Source organism: Numida meleagris, chromosome 9, assembly GCF_002078875.1.
Source record: "Numida meleagris isolate 19003 breed g44 Domestic line chromosome 9, NumMel1.0, whole genome shotgun sequence".
NCBI lineage: Eukaryota > Metazoa > Chordata > Aves > Galliformes > Numididae > Numida > Numida meleagris.
In genome coordinates, this window is record NC_034417.1 from 1,599,057 (window position 1) to 1,616,551 (window position 17,495).

At 53.5% G+C, this 17,495-nt stretch overlaps 4 protein-coding genes across 8 annotated transcripts in view; 3 read left to right on the forward strand and 1 right to left on the reverse strand.

Moving 5' to 3' along the window:
* Window positions 70–4,484, reverse strand: SCAMP5 (secretory carrier membrane protein 5). 5 transcript variants are annotated; one of them, XM_021407881.1, is made up of 7 exons: window positions 4,414–4,484; window positions 3,928–4,000; window positions 3,727–3,855; window positions 2,792–2,948; window positions 2,474–2,575; window positions 2,176–2,293; window positions 70–2,098 (listed from the first exon to the last, which is right to left on the reverse strand). In XM_021407881.1, exons 2-7 carry the CDS (start codon window positions 3,932–3,934, stop codon window positions 1,904–1,906), a joined length of 708 nt encoding a protein of 235 aa, XP_021263556.1. In that variant the 5' UTR covers window positions 3,935–4,000; window positions 4,414–4,484; the 3' UTR covers window positions 70–1,903. The 5 variants fall into 5 exon arrangements, with proteins under 5 accessions (XP_021263556.1, XP_021263554.1, XP_021263557.1 ...); XM_021407879.1 differs by having other exon boundaries at window positions 4,409–4,479; XM_021407882.1 differs by having other exon boundaries at window positions 4,405–4,460.
* RPP25 (ribonuclease P and MRP subunit p25) lies at window positions 4,588–10,601 on the forward strand. Its single transcript, XM_021407884.1, has one exon. It carries the CDS (start codon window positions 7,803–7,805, stop codon window positions 8,412–8,414), a length of 612 nt encoding a protein of 203 aa, XP_021263559.1. The 5' UTR covers window positions 4,588–7,802; the 3' UTR covers window positions 8,415–10,601.
* Window positions 12,766–17,109, forward strand: LOC110403914 (cytochrome c oxidase subunit 5A, mitochondrial). Its single transcript, XM_021407677.1, has 5 exons — window positions 12,766–12,841; window positions 14,541–14,657; window positions 15,429–15,550; window positions 16,376–16,498; window positions 16,962–17,109. The coding sequence occupies exons 1-4, from the start codon at window positions 12,766–12,768 to the stop codon at window positions 16,487–16,489; spliced, it is 429 nt and encodes a 142-aa protein (XP_021263352.1). The 3' UTR covers window positions 16,490–16,498; window positions 16,962–17,109.
* Window positions 17,445–17,495, forward strand: part of FAM219B (family with sequence similarity 219 member B) — a 2,547-nt gene continuing 2,496 nt past the window's right edge. Inside the window, exon 1 of the mRNA XM_021407504.1 lies at window positions 17,445–17,486. Within this exon, the coding sequence (XP_021263179.1) occupies window positions 17,445–17,486 (42 nt within the window). The remainder of the gene's footprint in view (window positions 17,487–17,495) is intronic.

Genomic DNA, 17,495 nt, shown 5'->3' on the forward strand with positions numbered 1-17,495 from the left:
CACGCTCGCACAGAGGAGACACAGCAGAGAGCAGGGTTAGGTGCTGAAGCAATGTCTGTTAGTTACAGCTCGTTACAGTAATCGTTTATGCGGCTTAATAGAAGGTGAAGTCACTTCATTCATCATTTCGCAGACATGGATGACAGAGCACGTGATTTGGCAGAGTAAGTTTTAGGCTAGCTAGAAATGAATTGCACAATATTTAAACCTGATTAAGTACATAATAGGCTCAGCAAAGGATTACTTTTCTCCTTACAGTTTATACATATATATACACACATACACGCAGACAGGCATTTCATCATTAGCTGCATTTTAGTCTTGTCAAGAGACAACTGCCTACTGCCAAACGGCTGAAGTGATATCCTTAGCAAGGAAACTATTCTTGGTGTGCTTTGCTGGAAAAAAAAATAATAAAGTTTGGTGCAATTCTCATGGGCAAGTTTCACATCCTGGCACTGATGCGCAGACGCCAGCATCTTTGCTTTGACACCTGTGGGGCAGGTGGAACTGGAGCAGAGAGGCTGTGTTCCCTTTGGGCTGCTTTTCTATGACTTAGAGGAAAAAGAAATTGGCCTGTTTAAAGTGCATGTAGAGTCTGAAAAGCATCTCTGAGAAGGAGCTTTCCCTCCTTCTGCCCCGCAGCGTCCATCTGCTCCCACTTACAAATGGAGCTCTGCTGCCTTCTACTAACCTGCAAGACCCTTGCTGGAAGCCCAGTCTCCCCAAATGGAGCAAGATTTTGGGGCTGGTGAACGGCGAGATCTCATCCTTGCAGGGAAGCCCAATGGAGCTATGCAGCTAGGTTTCTCCACACTTTATAGGAGCAGGAGCAAGGAGGAATTGCTCCCACCAGCACAGAGCTTCCACAAGGAGCTACGAGTTAGCACGTGCCCCAAAAACCAACAGGGACACATCTCAGGCTTGCTGTTTCCAGAATCAGTGGGGCTAATTGCATGTGAGGCAGCAAGGTTTGACCAAGAATAGGTCCTGCAAGAAATACTCCGCCAGTTTTACAGTTTCAAAACAGAAGCCTTCAGAAAACACGTTCAGGATGCAAAGTCACACCCCACGGGGAAAAGCTGTCCTCACTTCCCAACATACACACACACACAGCGTGCCACAGCTCTCATCCGCAGCCACGCCAAAATAATACTGCAAAATGTAAACTACGCATTTACAACACCACGCACTGAGAGAAGGTGGAGATCCTGAGCCAGGGGGTGGGTTAGGAATCTCTTGGCTTCCAGCATGTCAACAGCAGGATTGAGGGCTTTTTCCTCCTCTTTTTCTTTCTTTTTTTTTTTTTTTTAATCTGCTGAATCAGCCATTTTTTTCAATGGCTAAAACAGCTACCTGCTAGTTAGAAAGCAGAAAAGGAGAATTCCCAGGATTGCTTGCCCTTGCTGAGACACTGGCAAATGGCTGGACACTACCAAGTGAAAGAAAACTCACATCAGAAACCTGTAGTTCAGCTCTTATTTAGAGAGGAGATGGGTGCTGGTCACTATTTTTTAATCTTTCCCTTTTGGGGGGGCTTTTGGCTGATGTAGTTCTAACACACCTATCACCACAGTAATTAAAAAACCACCACCGTGCACTATTTCACAGGGAAAAGAAGAATACAGGAACGTACACCTACTACCACGCACAATGGGAATCCTGCAGGTCAACTCACAGCCTCTTCAAAATGAGAAATAAAAGGGGGGGAAAAGAAGAGCTCAAGGTGATGATGGGGAAAAGGAAAAAAGAAAAGACAGATTTTGTCACAAAGAACAGGGAAAGAAGATTATGGTACAATCCAGCTTTCTTGAAACAGCTGCAGGAACTCAGCTCAGCTTTCCTCCTCCTCTTCCTCCTCCTTCCCCCCCAGCGCTTCCTCCCTAGGCCGCAGCCCGGCTGCTCACATCTCGTTGGAGTAGGTGTAGTTGGGGGTGGCCGAGTACTGCGTCTCATGCTGCATCATGGCCCCCTGTGCAGCCCCCATGGCTGCGTTCTGCGCTGCTTGCTGCACGTGTGGGTTCTTCCAGGCGCCCGTGGTCCACTCCTCCTGCGCTTTGCTGAAGCTTCCACCACTCCCTCGGTAGAACTTGTGCACCTGGAGTGGAGAGAGGGTTGGGATGAGGAAAAAATCCTCCCAACAATCCCCTCCCAGCCTATGTCCCAACACTGTACCATAGTGAGGGCGATGAAGGAGAAGACTGCCATCCCTGTGAACAGGATGGTGGGGATCAGCATCACCACAGCCGACCCCACATTGGTCCCAAAGAAGGAGATTGCTGCAATCCAGCCGCTGCAGGGACACAGAAACCAGTGATCAGCATCCCTCCTGACTCTTGCCTCCAGTGCCCCCAAGGAGAGAAGCTACACATGATGTTAGGACACCGAGAGGCAGCTTGCTCTCTTTGCTCTTCTCCACCCCAAAACCACCTCCCCGTTGAGCTCGTCTTCGTGCCCACTGTGTGGTCCTCACCAGACACCCCAGCCAGGAATCCCCACGGCCTGGATGATGCTGATCACCAGCTGGGCCATGAAGGTGAAGAAGAAGGCCATGAAGCTGAAGGAGCTGTCAGTCCTGCAAGACAGGGCTCTGTCAGTTCCCGCACCTCCATCCCTGCTGCTCTACCCCATCCAGTGCCAAACAGCCTCATGGTGAGGATTAGAAAGTACAGCTAGAAGGCTGGGCAGGGAGAGCAGGAATCCCCTGAATATTCAGGCAGTGCCCCAAAGCTAAGCACTGTGTACGAGTTTTTAAAAATCGTGAAAGCCAAGCTCACGTGTGACCACTTACTTGAAAGCTTTGTAAATAGGTCTAAACCAGCAGACATAGGAGCAGGGCGTAAAGAGAATGAGCCAGAGAATTGCCAGTCCCAAATTAACAGCTCCGCCGCCTCCAATCAGCCATGCGAGGCAGCCAACGAGATTCACCGCCAAGGTGATGCTGTTCACTGCAAACACACACACACACACACACAGAGGGAGCGGAGTAGCGCACGCGAGGAGGGCGGCATGATCCCAAAAACCCTGCAGCAGGTCTGACACCCCCGCTCCCCCCCAAGCCCCTCAAGGGGACTCATCCTGTCCTGATAAAACGCTCCAGATGGAGCTGCACGGAAGTGTATCCCAGTAACTATCAGCCGCTGGGAATTTAGTACCCCCAAAACAGCTTCTGCAGGGAAACACAATTATATATTTTTTTCCTCTTTTGTGGAAAAGTGACAGGAGCCATGCGGAGGATGTTAGAGAGATCAGGGCAGCTGAAGGGGTTAGAGAAGAGCAGTGGCTCTCAGCACGGAGCACGGCACGCACAAGCATGCAAAGAGAAACAGGCAAAACTCCAGAAGGGATCCAGCCCATGTGACCAGCTTGGACGTGGGGCATTTGGGAACCAACAACGGGGCTGTGAGGAGCTCAGGCCCATGAGGAAAGCCCCTTCATGTCAAAGACACTCAGAGAGCCTTCGCTGGTTACAAATCCTCCACCAAAGCTGTTCGAGTGCCCGATTTAGTGGCTGGCAACCCTGCTCATGGCAAGGGGGTTGGAACTGGATGATCTTTAAGGTCCCTTCCAACCCAAACCATTTTATAATTCTGTGATTCTACGAAATCCGGGGGTTGCTGCAGCCCTACCCCATCCCCAGTGGGTTTGGGCACGGAGGTCTGGAGGGGGACAAGGCACACCACCCCTGCCCGGCTCGTGCTGAGCGCGTGGCCAGCCCCGACTCACGCATCCAGAGGTAGTAGAGCCGCTTGGCCATGGTGCGGTGCTGCGGTGGGATCTCGGCCTCGAAGTCCTGGTAGAAGCACGGCTTCAGGGGAATGAAGCGGGGCAGAGGCGGGAAGTTGTTGGCTTTTTCTGCAACAAGAAGTGCCATTAATGAGGGGCGGCGAGCGGAAAACAATCCAAGCTCCCCCAGATAACCCGTACCTGCCATGCTGGCACGCTCTCAGCCTCCCCGCTCCGCAGAAAAGAGGGAAAGCAGCCGGGAGCTGCGTCAGAGCTGGAGGGAAGGAAGAGGACACAGAGGCGGCAATGAGCAGATGGAGGCACTGAGGGGAGGGCGGCTGCACCCCAGCTGCCCCCATTCCCCAAAACCCCCCCCCCGGGCCTCAGCACAGGGCCCGGCTTAGCGCGGACACCTGGCTAAATCCCGGCTCCCGCCCCGATTAACGCCCTGCCGATTAGCACAGGCTCCAGCCGCGGGGGCTCGGCCCACGCACAGCAGCGGGGCTCCCTCAGCTCCATCCCCGCACGGAAACGGCCTCACCGGGAGGCGAAACCCCACGGAACGCGCGGGGACACCCACGCGGCGCGTCCCCATTGAGCTCCAGCGGCCTCCCGGGGCCTTCCCCGCGCTGCCCGACAGCCCCGAACCGCCCCGCACCCGTCACGAGCGGGACCCACGCACAGCACCGGCCCCACGCGTCGCGTCGCGGGTGGCGGCGGCCGCCCGGCGCCGCTCCTGCCGCAGCGGCCGCGCTCTCGCGAGACTGCGCCGTCTCCCGCCCGCCCCGCCAACTGGGCCGCTCTCCGGATCTCGCGAGAGCGTCTGGCACTGTCCAGGGTCCTGCTGCCGCCGGGCGCCTATAGGGGATGGAAGGCAGATCTCTGGGGCTGCGAGCTCCGGATTGGTCGTGGGAGATCCCCTATGGGGTGCGGGTACGGGAGGATCCGCGTAGGGCAGGGAAGACTCTCAGTGAAGGAGTTTGGCATACTCCATATGGTCGGGGTGACCTTCTTAGGGGAATGGAGTAAGGGAGACCCTCCATAGGGTGTAGTAAGCTCCGTATGGGTCTGGGGAAATTGTATGGGGCGTGGTAAAGTCCATATGGATCAAGGCAGACTCTCTACGGGGCAAGAGTTTGGCAAGCTCCACATGGGTCAAGGGAGATCCTCAATGGGGCAAGATATAGCAGGCTCCATATGGGTTTGGGGACAGTCTCTATGAGGTGTATGTAATATGTGGCAAGGGAGATCCTCCATGGGGCAAGAGTTCAGCAGGCACCATATGGGGTAAGGGAGAACCTCTATAGGGTATGTTAAGTTCCATATGGGTTAGGGTAAACCTCATGCAGGTCATGGATACGGTAAGATCCGTATGTAACAAGGGAGACCCTCTATGTAGTGTGTGTATGGCAATTACTGTATGAGTCAAGGGAAATCCTCTATGCAGCAGGGAGGACTCCCTGTAGGGTAGGAGTCTAGCACTGTACGGGGAAAAGAGACTTTAGGGCAGGAATGTGATAAGAGCCATATGGTTCAGGGGTTCTGGGGGACAGGCCCTGGCTGCCTATACTGAGGAGGTTAAGAGGAGCCTGCAGGTCCCACCAGCAGGCTGAAATTTAGGAGACCCTGCATCCACTCCCATCATATCCCACTGTGCTGCAGGGCCTGATGAACTCTTGGATACAAGGTTTTGGAGACAAGGGCAATGGCATCAGGGTTTGTAAGTGACACCAAGACCTGGTACCCCACTTGCAGCTCCTGAGAACCCCTAGAAAATAGGGGGTCTCCAAAACCAAGGTGGAACCTTCACGCAGACCAGTTCTAAAGGGGACAAGTCCCTACATTTGAAGGCCCGTAACTGTCTCCTGCAGCTCAGCCAGTGTTGAATCCCAGGGAAGGGCAAGCTCAGCACAGCCCTCAATTTCCAATGAGGCAAGCAGATGTCTCCATAAAGCAGCCTGCTTGAAAATAACCCTGCCTTACACTCAAATCAAATCTCTTCCCCTACCTTATTGCCTGGAAACCAGCTTCATGTCACAGCCACAGCACTTGCATGTGTGCCAGAAAGAGTGCCGCAGCAAGACAACCCCTTTGGGAGCATCATTATGGGGGAAAAGAGTGCTGCTGATGCCTTCAGAGCATCAGGGCATGACCACATGTAATTAGGTTGCTGCAGCTCTGAGGCACTTCTGGTTACGAACACTGGGAAGGGCATGTGTTCCTCATACTCATAGAGGATGACTAGGACACTAAGGGTGACAGCCCAGCTAGCAGGGCAGGAACCTCATTACCCAGAGATAAGCTTCACACCTGAGTGGAGGACAGTGGTCAAGCCCAACCAAGAGCCCAGATCAAATGGCACACCCCTAGCAAACCCACAGTCTCAAGGTCAAGCCATCCAGCAATAGCTAAGCAGCTCTCCAGCCAATCCGTAGGTTGAGGTCCGTATGAGTAGCACCAAAAACAAGCATAGCTATACCTAAACTGGAGACCAGCCCACAGTAAATCTCAAATTAGAGATGAAAGCTGTAAATCGGAGCTTAAATAGAGCTGTGGGATCATACAGAGGCTGGGGCTGATCAGGACCCTGGGGGGGCCCCAATTACTCCTCTTGCTCATTGCATTATGGCTTTGCAAAGGCGTTTGCTCAGCTGAAGGGGTTTCAGTGGGGAGCTAGATGTTCCCAGGGCCAGACCTTGGGTGCTGGGTCAGGGCACAGGCTCCCACTTAGGGATGTCACTGGCATAGGTGCTGTCCCACATGCAATGTGACAAGCACCTGAGACCTGAGCCACCCCGATGTGACGCAGAGATGGACGGAGACTTTCCTCATATCGCATGCTTCAACTTTCCGAACTGCTCCCACATTCAGCAGATGAAAGAAAATATAGAGAGGGCAGGTGGAGGGCAGGGGCTCAGGTTACTGCTGCTCCAGCCTTCATCATCTGCCTCTTCTATTTTAACAAATTCTCAGTATTTTTCAGCCGGTGCTTTTATCCCCCCAAGCCTCGCTTTTGTCCCTCTCCCATCCTGCTGTTCCTCGGCTTGGAATAACTGCTGTTGTCCTCCAGCAAACACACTGACAGGGTAATGAATGGCTTCAGATGGTAATTAGCAATGGAGCTGCTAATAACGCGATTCATTTCCATTTTAAGTGCTGCAGAACACTGCGAAAAAATGGACCACGGGTGGCAAGATTTGATCCCATAGCGCAGTTTTCCTCCCTGCTGCGTGAATGGTTGTTGAAATCCTTCCTTGTTATTTTCCTAGAGGTTTTAGCGTCTTTTGGAGGCAGTGTTTTCCCACGGAGGCTTTAAACCATTTCAACCATGCCATTGGCCCTGCCTCAGTTTCTCCTCTTGGTGCCAGGACCCAGGTATGTCTCAGCAGTGGTACCCACTGTTGCAGCATTGGTGGTGGCGGGGATGGGGCTGGCTGATCATTCATTTATTTATGGATTTTGCAAGCCCTGCTCGGGGTGAAAACAATCCCAGGTCCTCCGGAGGCCGATAAGATTTGGCAGCAAGGCAATACTCGGCATCTCTTTCCACTGTGCAATGATCCGGAGGCTGGGGCGGGGGGGACAGGGGACAACTGCTGCTGTTTGCAGGCAGCTTGGTGTCCTTGAGAGAAGGGACGAGGTTCTCTTTAAGGGGGCAGGACTCGGGGAGCATCACAAAGCCAGGAGAGAGCTTCTCCCTCTGCCCTCCCAGGGATGGAGGCAGCAGCAGGGTGCTGGCATGGGAGGCTGAGCGAGGGGAGGAGGAGGAGGAGGAGGGGAGGGAGGGGAGGGAGAGGGGGAGGATCTGCTAATTACACAGAACAGCTCTGGGGGCTGCTGAAGTCCAGAATGAAGCAAAGAGCGGCAGAAGCAAGCGCTGCAGCGGGAACAGAGGAGCCCGAGCATTGCCGAGAGCTGCAGCCGGCAGCTAACGCAGGCAGCCAGGGGATCCTACAGCTCTGGCCTCCCCCGGGGACAGCCAGCACCAGGACAAGGAGAGAGGAAGGGGCTGGGGGTCCCAGGGACGTGGCGGTGGAGCTGGAGCAAGGCAGCGCGGGCTAGGTGCAGGGTGAGGGATGGCGGCCAAGCCCGTTGCCCAGTCTGGGATGGAGAACTTCCGAAAGGTCAGGACGTCGGAGGAGGAGAGCCCCTTGCCCTTCCCTGACTTGCCCCCAGGTGTGGTGGAGATGAAAGTGAAGGAGGGCAGCAAGATCAGGAACCTGATGAGCTTCGCCATGGCTCAGATGGAGCTGAAGGGCAGCCGGCAGATTGTCTTCAGCGGCTGCGGCAGAGCGGTCACCAAGACCATCACCTGCGTGGAGATCATGAAGCGAAAGCTGGGGGGTCTTCACCAGGTCACCAAGGTACGCTACAAAACCTTGCTGGAGGTCTGGGAGAACCAGGACCCGCTGCCCGGCGGTGCAGCACAGAATCTGACCGTCCACAAGAACGTCCCTTCCATCTGCATCCTGCTCTCCCGTGACCCCCTGGATCCCAACCAGACAGGCTACCAACCCCCCGAGCCCAGAGAGGCAGAAGAAGACCCTTCGAGCTCCTCAGCCAAGGGGCTGAAGCGGCCCCCACCGCCTGCCCGCGAGGAACTGCTGCCCAAGAAGCTGCAGGTAGCGGGAGCCAGCAGCCAGCAGGGCTCGGGGACAAGGGACAGCCAGACAGACAGCCACTACTGACTCAATCACGTGCTCACAGCAGGGTCTGGGGGGCTACTGACCCCATGCAGAACACATCCTTGTACCCCCCTGACTCCTCATTTGCCATGAACGGGGGCTGCGCTGTGTAGGTCTGTGGGAAATCCTCCCTTCTCCAAACTTTTCCTCCCTTTTGCCTGGCGCTGCGTGCACTTGCAGGGATGTGGAGCCACTCATGCCTCCTGCCAGCCCTGCTAAATAACCCCCAGCACAGCAGCTCTCTGGGACTCCCACAGAGCCGAAGCATCCTTTGGATTTTCCCCAGACTGGGAAAGGCAGCTGCATGCCACCACTCCACATCGGGATGTCTCAGCCAGCAGCAAAGAGCCTAAAACCCATCGGAGTAACACCTTCATTATCAAAACCACTGCAATTAGCCCCGGAGAGGAGCTGTCAGGTTTATTAATGCCGGGCTCCGCGCCTCGTGGCTCCTGTGATTCATCCTGAATAGCACAAACAAGCAGATGGGTCTTGCTCCCCCACCCATCTCCCCGCTTTGTGTCTGCCCCTTCCTCTCCGCTGTGGCATCGTTTCTATTTTGTGCTTTGCTCTGAAATACCCAAAGCTGATCCTTCCTCTCCCAGAACTGCCGCAGCCTGAGAGCCAAGGAAACAAGCCCTGGAGCACTGCTTTTCATTTCAGTAGCAGCCCCCAAAGAACAGAAATGGAAATAACCCCTCTTCCCACATCACATATTCAGGTTTTTCCTCTCCCGGAGGTGTTTGCAGCCACGGTGAAAGCATGATGACAAGGGATGGCGGCAATGGGGAGCATCAGGTGGATCATCTCCTGCAACGTGCTGGACAGATGCTGGGATGAAGGGGAGCTTTGTAGGTTTGGCTGTGGAGCATTTGCTATGGGCTGGCTCCCCAGAAAAGCCCTTTGGAGCGAAATGCCTGCTTTCTCTATGGGTAAAAGGAAACAAATGGAAAATAAAAGCTCTTTAGAAATAGTTGAAGTATGTCTATGGGGAAATGTGTGGGGATCATCTTCGCCACTGGCCATGGCACAGATGGGCACAGTGAGGGTGGGACTGTGGCTGCTGATGAGCCAGAACAAGGCGATTCTGGCCAAATCCTGCCTCTTGGGGATGAGGAATTGAGGCCAGCTTCTTTGCATGCCCTGGCAGCTGCCCGGCCCCTGCTGACACGGCACAGCCTGGCATATTCCCCCACGGAGCTCCATCTGCCCCATGCCAGCCCCTTGCCAGCACATGGGGACCGGGGCAATGCAGGGATGGGTTGTGGGAAGCCAACTGAGCCCAAATCCACCTGGGTCCCCTGCCCAAGCAGGACAGATTCAGTTGGTTCCAGCAAGTGCGGTCTTGGGATGGGGTCAGTGGGCATCGCTGCTTTGCCAAGGGCTGGCTTGGAAAGTGCTTTGTTTGGCTGGGAGAGGGAATGGAAGGAGACCAGGGGAGCGAGAAAGAGGAGGAAGGGGGGGGTTGCTTTGGCAGTGACCTTGTTATCTCCCTCAGCAGGCAGCTGCTCCTCCGGGCTGGAGGCTTATGCTTATCTGCCCTGCCACAGATTGATTCATTTCACTTATCTGCCACCATGTAATTGAACATTAATTTCCAATTGTTTTCTTATTTTTGTGGAGGTTTTATTCCCAGAAAGAAGGGGTTGGCATAAGATGTGGAGGGGGCTGAACAGACCCCAGAGTCAAATTTGTCCACACCTCAGCGGTGCTGGGCCAGGTGCTGTGCGTGTGATGCAGGCTCAGGCCAATAAGCCTTTGTAGAACAGGTTGTTGTGTGCCCTGAGCCCTGCAAGCAGATCAGCAGAAGCCTCCAGCACAGCATCTTGCACTAGTTTCCATCCTAAATGAGGTTAATGAAGAACTATGCATAAAGAGATGGGGAATCCTGGATATCACAGAGCGTGACGTGTCCCCCTGAAGTCTCTGCCCTGCCCTCACTGATCACAGATAGGAATTTTTGGTCTCCTAACCAGCAGTGGCAGGACCCTGAAGCCTTGACCCCACTGCTGATAGCCAGGGGTTTTTGGTCTCCAAACCAGCAGTGGCAGGACTTTGGGGGCAGAACTCAATAGACAACTTGATTGAAGCATGAAGACTTTTGAGAACTAACAGTCCTTCAGCCTACTGCCAGCTCATGTTGCCCCCAGCAAGGAGAAAGGCAAGGAGAGAGAGAAAAAAAAAAAAAAGTAATTTCACTGTATTATTTTGTTAAGGTTCAAAATTATTTTTAATTGATTCTGTACGCAGGCAATTTGCAATCTTGGAGGCAACAGGAGGCTGGGGATTTCAAACGCTTCGCATTGCTGGCCGTGTACCAAGGATTTCCTGCATGAGGAAATAGTTAAAAAAAAACAAAAAAAAACAAAAAAAAAACTGTCTAACTCAAAATATGAAGCATTTATAAATAGCAGGATGGCATCTGGCTCCACAGGGTCCTAAGGGGGCATTGTGAGTGAAAACAGCGTGGCAATTGTCTGCTGTGGAGGCACAGCCCAAGGCGCCTACGAATAGTAATTTTGGGGTCATTTTGTGAACTCGTGGCTTTACAGATGGTGGCACAGACAGCCTTACATGGGCCTCAGCTGCGGGCAGCACCCTGGCATGTGTTTGGGGATGGGGATGCAATGGTTCTCACCACCACACGCATCCATCTGGGAGTCACTGATGCTCTGAAGACAGCCCAGCAGCAAGGATTCCCTTTGGGAAAGTGAGGCTGCATTCAGCCATGGAAAGCATTTAATGCCAAGCAGCTGCGGGCCCTGATAGCCATGAGGGCCTGGAGGTCCCTGAGGGCTCTGCCTCTCTCTGAGAGGCCAAGCTGCTGCCACGCTAACCCAGCTGCTGGGCTGCAAACAGTGAACAGACTGCTGCCAGGAAGGGCTCCATCCCCTCACAGCATGGCCACCTATGGGTAGCCGATCCCTGAGTGCACTGGGGTGGTCTAAAACACACTAAACACACTGTGGGCTTTCACACGTCTGTAATAGGATGGGTGAACAACTTGCTGCAGGAATGTAGGAAATGGCATTACAGAAGGCTGGGGGACAGTTAGCGGGGTTCCCTGGGGCTCCATTTTGAGGCCTGTCCTCTTCTGTGTTTTTACAAGTGAGCTGGATGCAGGACTCGGTTACGTTTGCAAATGGTTGCATCCAAAACAGCATGGCCAGCAGGGCGAGGGGGGAATCCTGCCCCTGCCCTTCTTTCTGCTCTGCACTGCGAGACCTCACCCGGAGCATTGCATCCAGATGTGGGGTCCTCAGTACAGGAGAGACATGGAGCTGTCAGAGCACATCCAGAGGAGGGCCATAAAAATGGTCTAAGGGATGGAACACCTCCCTACGAGGACAGGTTGAGAGCTGGGGCTGTGCAGCCCTGAGAGGAGAAGGCTCCGGGGAGAGCTGAGAGTGGCTTCAGTATCTAAAGGGGCTGTGAGAAAGAAGGGGACAGGCTCTTTAGCAGGGTCTGTTGGGGTAGGACAAGGGGAAATGGATTCAAACTACAAGAGGGGAGATTTTGATCGGATACAAGAAGTTTTTTACGCTAAGGGCAGTGAGGCACCGGCACAGGTTGCCCAGAGAGGCGGCGGTGCCCCATCCCTGCAGACACCAAGGTCAGGATGGGGGGCTCTGAGCACCCAGTGGAGCTGTGGGTGTCCCTGCTCAAAGCAGGGGGTTGCACTGATGGCCTTTAAGGGTCCCTTCCGACCCAAACGATTCTATGATTCCACAATTACATTAGGATTACAATCTCTGGTTCTGGTTGCCAGCAAGCACCATCTGAGCTGCACACACTAGATGTGTAACCATGCCCTGAGGCGCAGCAGGCCCAGCACTGCGAGGTGATCAAGGGCAGGCACTGTCCCATTGCCCTGCCTGCTGCAGCCCCACTGCGAGTGCTGGGGGCAGTCTGGGTGCCACAGCATCAGAAGGACATCATAACAGCATCCGCAGAAGGGCAATGAAAACGATGGCACACATAGAAAGACGTGAGGAGCAGCTGAGGTCCCTGGTGTGCTCAGCCCAGAGCGGAGCACGCTGAGGGGACGCCTCACGGCGGGAACAGCACAGAGCTGTGTCAGCAGAACGCCACGTTGGGCACAGGGCACTCCTCCCCCAGCCCCAAGCCCGTCACAAAATGGCGTCCGGCAGCCACCGCCTTCCCGCGCAGCCGCGATCACGTGACGGCGCGCTCCCGCTCCGCGCAGAACTTTGTCCCCGCGGCGCCGCCGTAGCCCTCCCGGCTCCGCTCCCCTCCCCTCCCCTTCCTCCCGCATCCCGCAGCCCCGCGCCCTCAGAGCGCGGCCGCCGCCCGGTGCCGTCCGCCCGCCGCCCGGTGCCGTCCGCCCGCCGCCATGCTGCCCGCCGCCGCGCTCCTCCGCCGCTGCGCCGCCGCCGCCGGCCTCCGCGCTGCCTTCCGCGGCCCCGCAGGTGAGCGGCGGCGGGCGGGCCGCGGTGTCCTTGCCGTGACCCGGCGGGCGGGCCTCGGGTCTGGAGCTCAGCGTGAGCTCGCTTTCGTTTGGACGTACGTTTCTGTGGAGCTGTGCCCCTTCGGGAGCCGAACCCTCCGTGGCTCTGCGAGCCATTTCGCTGTTTAAGCCTCAAAGAGACGGCTTTTCAATGGGAAAATTAAATTTTTCAGGCTCAGGCTTGGATGGAGGAACTCGGCGTTGCCGGGGTCGTGCTGTGGGTCTGGAGGTGGGGTTGTGCTGGAGGTGGCAGCCTGGGGCTGGTTTTGCTGCACGGAGGTGGTTGAGAGGCCCGGGCTGCTGTGGTGTCATTGGGGAAGGTCAGGCCGGCAGCGTGTGCTGGGCCTCAGCACCGTGTGCCTCTGCCTCATTCCTGCCCTGATAACAAAGATACAACACTCGGAAACGTTTTTGTCGCCTTATACATCGGAATCGAAGCTTCGAGCTTAGGTCCGGTTGAAAATCTGGTTGGGCTTTGTGCTTAATGGAGCTACCCCGTAGCGCTTGCCGTCACCGCGGTTCGTTCCGTTTGTGTTTGCTGCAGGATGCGGTGCTGCGATCTTCGAGGCAGAAAAGCGGTTGTGGGGATGGAGGAGGAGCACAGCCCAGGCTGGTGGGCTGTGCACGGGGTGCAGGCCACGTGGCCGTGGCTCCTTTCCTTTTAAAGAAAGCTTCAGCTGTGCAGCGCCCGCAGTTCATGCTGGGTTAAAGAAAGAAAAAGCGAGCAGCGCTGCGGAGGCCCTCAAGGTCACGCCTGAGCCTGGCTGCTCTGCAAACATTGGCACGGGGACGCTGTGGTTGAGCAGAGCGGAGCCTGCTGGGCTGGGGCTGCGCTTCCCACGTGCGGTTCGTGCCTTAAAAGAAAGAATCTGCTTGGAAAAACCCAATGTTGGCATGCACGCAGCCCTGGGAGCCAGGAGTTTTGTCTTAGATACAGAGACAGCAGTGCTTTTTTCTCATTGAACTCTTCAACAGCCTGTTGGAAGGAATAGCCCTTCCCTTGGAAGCACTTCTGTAGGTGTGTTTGGGCCGCTCTGCGTTTCCCTAAAACAGCTTTAACATAAACCTTCATCAGCTCAGAGCTTGTGGTGGAACCGAAGGCTGCAGCTTGTTATCAGTGAGGACAGGAAAGTGAGTTGCTGAGCGGTTTCAGGAGTTGTCTGCAGTGGGGAGTGGCTCCAGAATAAGTCAGGGGATTGATCTCAATTGGATAATGTCAGAACTCGTAGCCTGAACGTACTCATTTCTGGAAGGAACAATACTGAAAAATTGATTAACCTAGCTCATCTCACTGCACAGACCAGACATTGGCTCTGGAAAGAGGTAAAATTCCTTTGTCATATGGAAGCAGAAAGCTTCTCCCATAGGCTGATTGTACAGAATCGCTTTTCTCTGTATTTTCCTCACCCTGCTCAGACTGAAGCTGTGGGAGCGCTTTGGCAGTCTGTGCTTTAGAGAGAGTAGAGCATGCTTTGCCACAAAACCAACAGCTGACATAAATAAACTGTACTCATCCAGTGTTATCCGCACTGAGAGCTGACCCAAATGAAATGTAGTGAGCGAGGCGTACATTTTTACAGCTTATGGTCTCTTGGTCAAGACTCAGATGCCCTTCTTTCTGTACATTTGCTCAAAGCTTCCTCCTTTCTATTTATATCCAGCTGTGCTGCATGCCCGCTGCTACTCCCATGGGTCGCAGGAGTCAGATGAAGAGTTTGATGCCCGCTGGGTGACGTATTTCAACAAACCAGACATCGATGCCTGGGAGCTAAGGAAAGGTATGTTGAATCCAAAGGGAAAAGCTGCCTGCACTGTGTTAGTACTGTGGCTAGGGGGAGCTTATTTTTACTTGGCTTTGAGGCAATCAGAATGCAGGCTCTCTTGTCCCAGAATACAGATTTTTAACTCCCGATCTTTAGGGAGAGGGAGAAAAACTTTTACTGTGGGGAAAGTGCTTTTGAGCTCAGTGGTTGCTTAACGCATGCCCACACTAATTTTCTTTGGACTTTGACTGTGTGGTTTGGCCGTAGCGTGCTGCAGACCGTTCGTCTGGTTGCCTTCATACGTTACTTGCTGCGGAGTTGCCAGCTGCTATTAAACTGTTTCAATTAGGGCTTGTAAAAATCCTTGCATAACAGCCATAGGGCTAGTTGTTGCGAAACTCGGGTAGCCAGGTTGGGCTCTTCCCTTTGAAAGGAGAGGAAGGAAATGACTGCTTTCATTACACTTGGAACAAAGTCATTTGGATTTCTTATGATTGCACAGCTCACTTGCCACAGTGTGTACTCTTCTTCTGGGAGCGTGGATGATCCGGGCCCACTGGGATTTCATAAAACACACTTGAAACTTGGCTGTGGCTCCAGTAGTGAAAGGGGGAAGAGCAAAAGAAAGGTGAAGGGGTTCAAAATAGCTATGAAAGCTGTAATTGGATTCTACTGATGACGTTAATAATTCTTTCATGAAGTGAAGCAAAATAATACTTGTGAGTTCCTTTTGACAGCATGACGAGTCAACGCCAAGTTACTCCTGATGTTCCCTTATATTCACAGGTGTAAACACGCTCGTGGGTTATGACTTGGTTCCGGAACCAAAAATCATCGATGCAGCTCTGAGGGCGTGCAGACGGTTAAATGACTTTGCCAGCGCAGTCCGCATCCTGGAGGTGGTGAAGGTGAGTGGAACAGTGCCTTAGGTTCCCACTGCTGCTTTGCATCACCAAAAACCCAGCAGCAAGAGTTTCTCTCGGCTCAGTGTTCACGATGCAAAAGGAAACCCACTGTTTCCTTTTAACAAAATCAGTAGCTTCACTGCAGTCATGTGCTTGGTTGTTTGGAGGATGTGTTCACAAGTGTGACATTCTTACTTTTGCATTTTCGTTTTCTGATGCTGACTTTAGTGGGAAAGTCTTTAAGGACTTGTTTTTTTTTCCCTTTTAATAAGTGCTGCTAGACATACCTCAGCAAAGGTAATTACTACCTTCATACATACTCAGCTGGCTGGGATTAGGAACTCAGGAAGTTGCATAGTTAGAAAAACAACATAAACCAGCACCTTGAAACCTGAGCCCAGGTTGGCTTAACTCCTTAGCAGGAAGTGGGAACGGGTGGGAATGAAGGCAGAGGTCTTTCTCCTTGTCTTAGAAGGAAGCAGCTGTGCTCTGCTGAGTGATTTTTTGCTACAGTTGGCAAGGACAGTCACAGAGGACTTTGTTGCTACCTGTGAAATCCACTTGCTTCAAACAACAGTGCTCTGCAAGACTAGAGGTACAGACTGGATGATGTTTCCAGTCCGTTTCCCGAGTTGCAAGCAGTCTGTGGGCTTGTTTACAAAGCATCTCCCGTTTCAGGAACTTGACTAGGCTTTTAGCCTTGTGTATTGCAAGTGGTGGTTCAGGCCACAGACTGCTTTGTGAAAACATCTTGATGGCACATCTGTGGATACATGATAGACTTGACAACAAGTTGCTTTCTGGTTAACGCCATTCTTTCCCTTTTAGGACAAGGCAGGCCCGCACAAGGAAATCTATCCCTATGTTATCCAGGAACTTAGACCAACTTTGAGTGAACTAGGAATCTCCACTCCAGAGGAACTGGGCCTGGACAAAGCATAAACCTTGTTGGTAAGGGATGCTCTCGCTTCCCAGACTGCTGACGTGGCTCCCCTGTGCCACAGAACTTGCCTGGCAAAGCCAGAGTGTATTCTCAGCTTTCCATAGGCTCATGAAGTCTTGTGTTGTGATTCTCCAATGAGACTTGTTGGCCACAAAGGAAAGAGTTGGCCACAAAGGAAACATTACTTTAGTGACACTGAAATATTTATGGAATAGGTACGGCTTTGTGTCATAAATCTGTTCTCCACAGCTCCCTAGCTGAAATACTTGTCTGAATTAAATCCTTTAAAGGATGAGATTTGACTGAAGCTTGATCATGGTCTAAGTGGAAAGACCTGGACTGAAGTAAAGCCCTAATAAAACTTCTCATGGAGTGGATGTTACGTGAAGGCAGTTTGTTGGCTCGGGAGGTGGCCAGTGTGGGAATAGTGGCATGCTGCTCTAACAGCTTTTCTGTTGTTGTCTGTTCCAGGTGCATTACCGGAGCATTCTGCCCGATTGTACGCAGTCGCCTCAAGTCAGAAATGTTCGAGTATCACCTTATTTCAAATAACTTTATTGAATTGCAATGTATGTGATGTGGAGTTGGACCTAATAAAGGAAAACCTAGTTTAACTGAGGCAGTGCCTTGTGTCATTATTGCTAGGGGGGAAGGAACAAATAGGGAACGTTCCCTGCAAAGAGAGGAGGAAAACTTATCCTGTTTTTAGGGCACAGAAAAAAAAAATGTATAAATAAAAATAGTAGGGATGGAAGGCAGGAGGCTGCCCAGGGCACTATATACCCCGGCCCTATTCAGCGCGGTCACAGCAGCAGCCCGGAGCCCTCTGCCTGAGCACAGCGCCCGCCTCCTTACCCCGCATGCGCAGCGCAGGGCACGCCCCCTCCTGCTCCTCATTGGTTGCTCCCGTCTCTCCTCGCTGCCATTGGCGGGGGGGCGGGGCTACGCGCGGCCATGGCGACAGGCGGCAGCGGCGGGCCCGGGGCTGCGGCTGCTGCGGGCCGA

Excerpts from the sequence above, each read along its gene's own strand:
- SCAMP5 (XM_021407881.1), bottom strand. Across the intron at positions 2,294-2,473 it reads ATTCCTGGCTGGGGTGTCTG|CGGCTGGATTGCAGCAATCT; the intron begins GTGAGGACCACA and ends GTGTCCCTGCAG. Across the intron at positions 2,099-2,175 it reads CCTTCATCGCCCTCACTATG|GTGCACAAGTTCTACCGAGG; the intron begins GTACAGTGTTGG and ends TCTCCACTCCAG.
- RPP25 (XM_021407884.1), top strand. The coding sequence starts at position 7,803 with ATGGCGGCCAAGCCCGTTGCCCAGTCTGGGATGGAGAACTTCCGAAAG.
- LOC110403914 (XM_021407677.1), top strand. The coding sequence starts at position 12,766 with ATGCTGCCCGCCGCCGCGCTCCTCCGCCGCTGCGCCGCCGCCGCCGGC. Across the intron at positions 12,842-14,540 it reads TGCCTTCCGCGGCCCCGCAG|CTGTGCTGCATGCCCGCTGC; the intron begins GTGAGCGGCGGC and ends ATTTATATCCAG. Across the intron at positions 14,658-15,428 it reads TGCCTGGGAGCTAAGGAAAG|GTGTAAACACGCTCGTGGGT; the intron begins GTATGTTGAATC and ends TTATATTCACAG.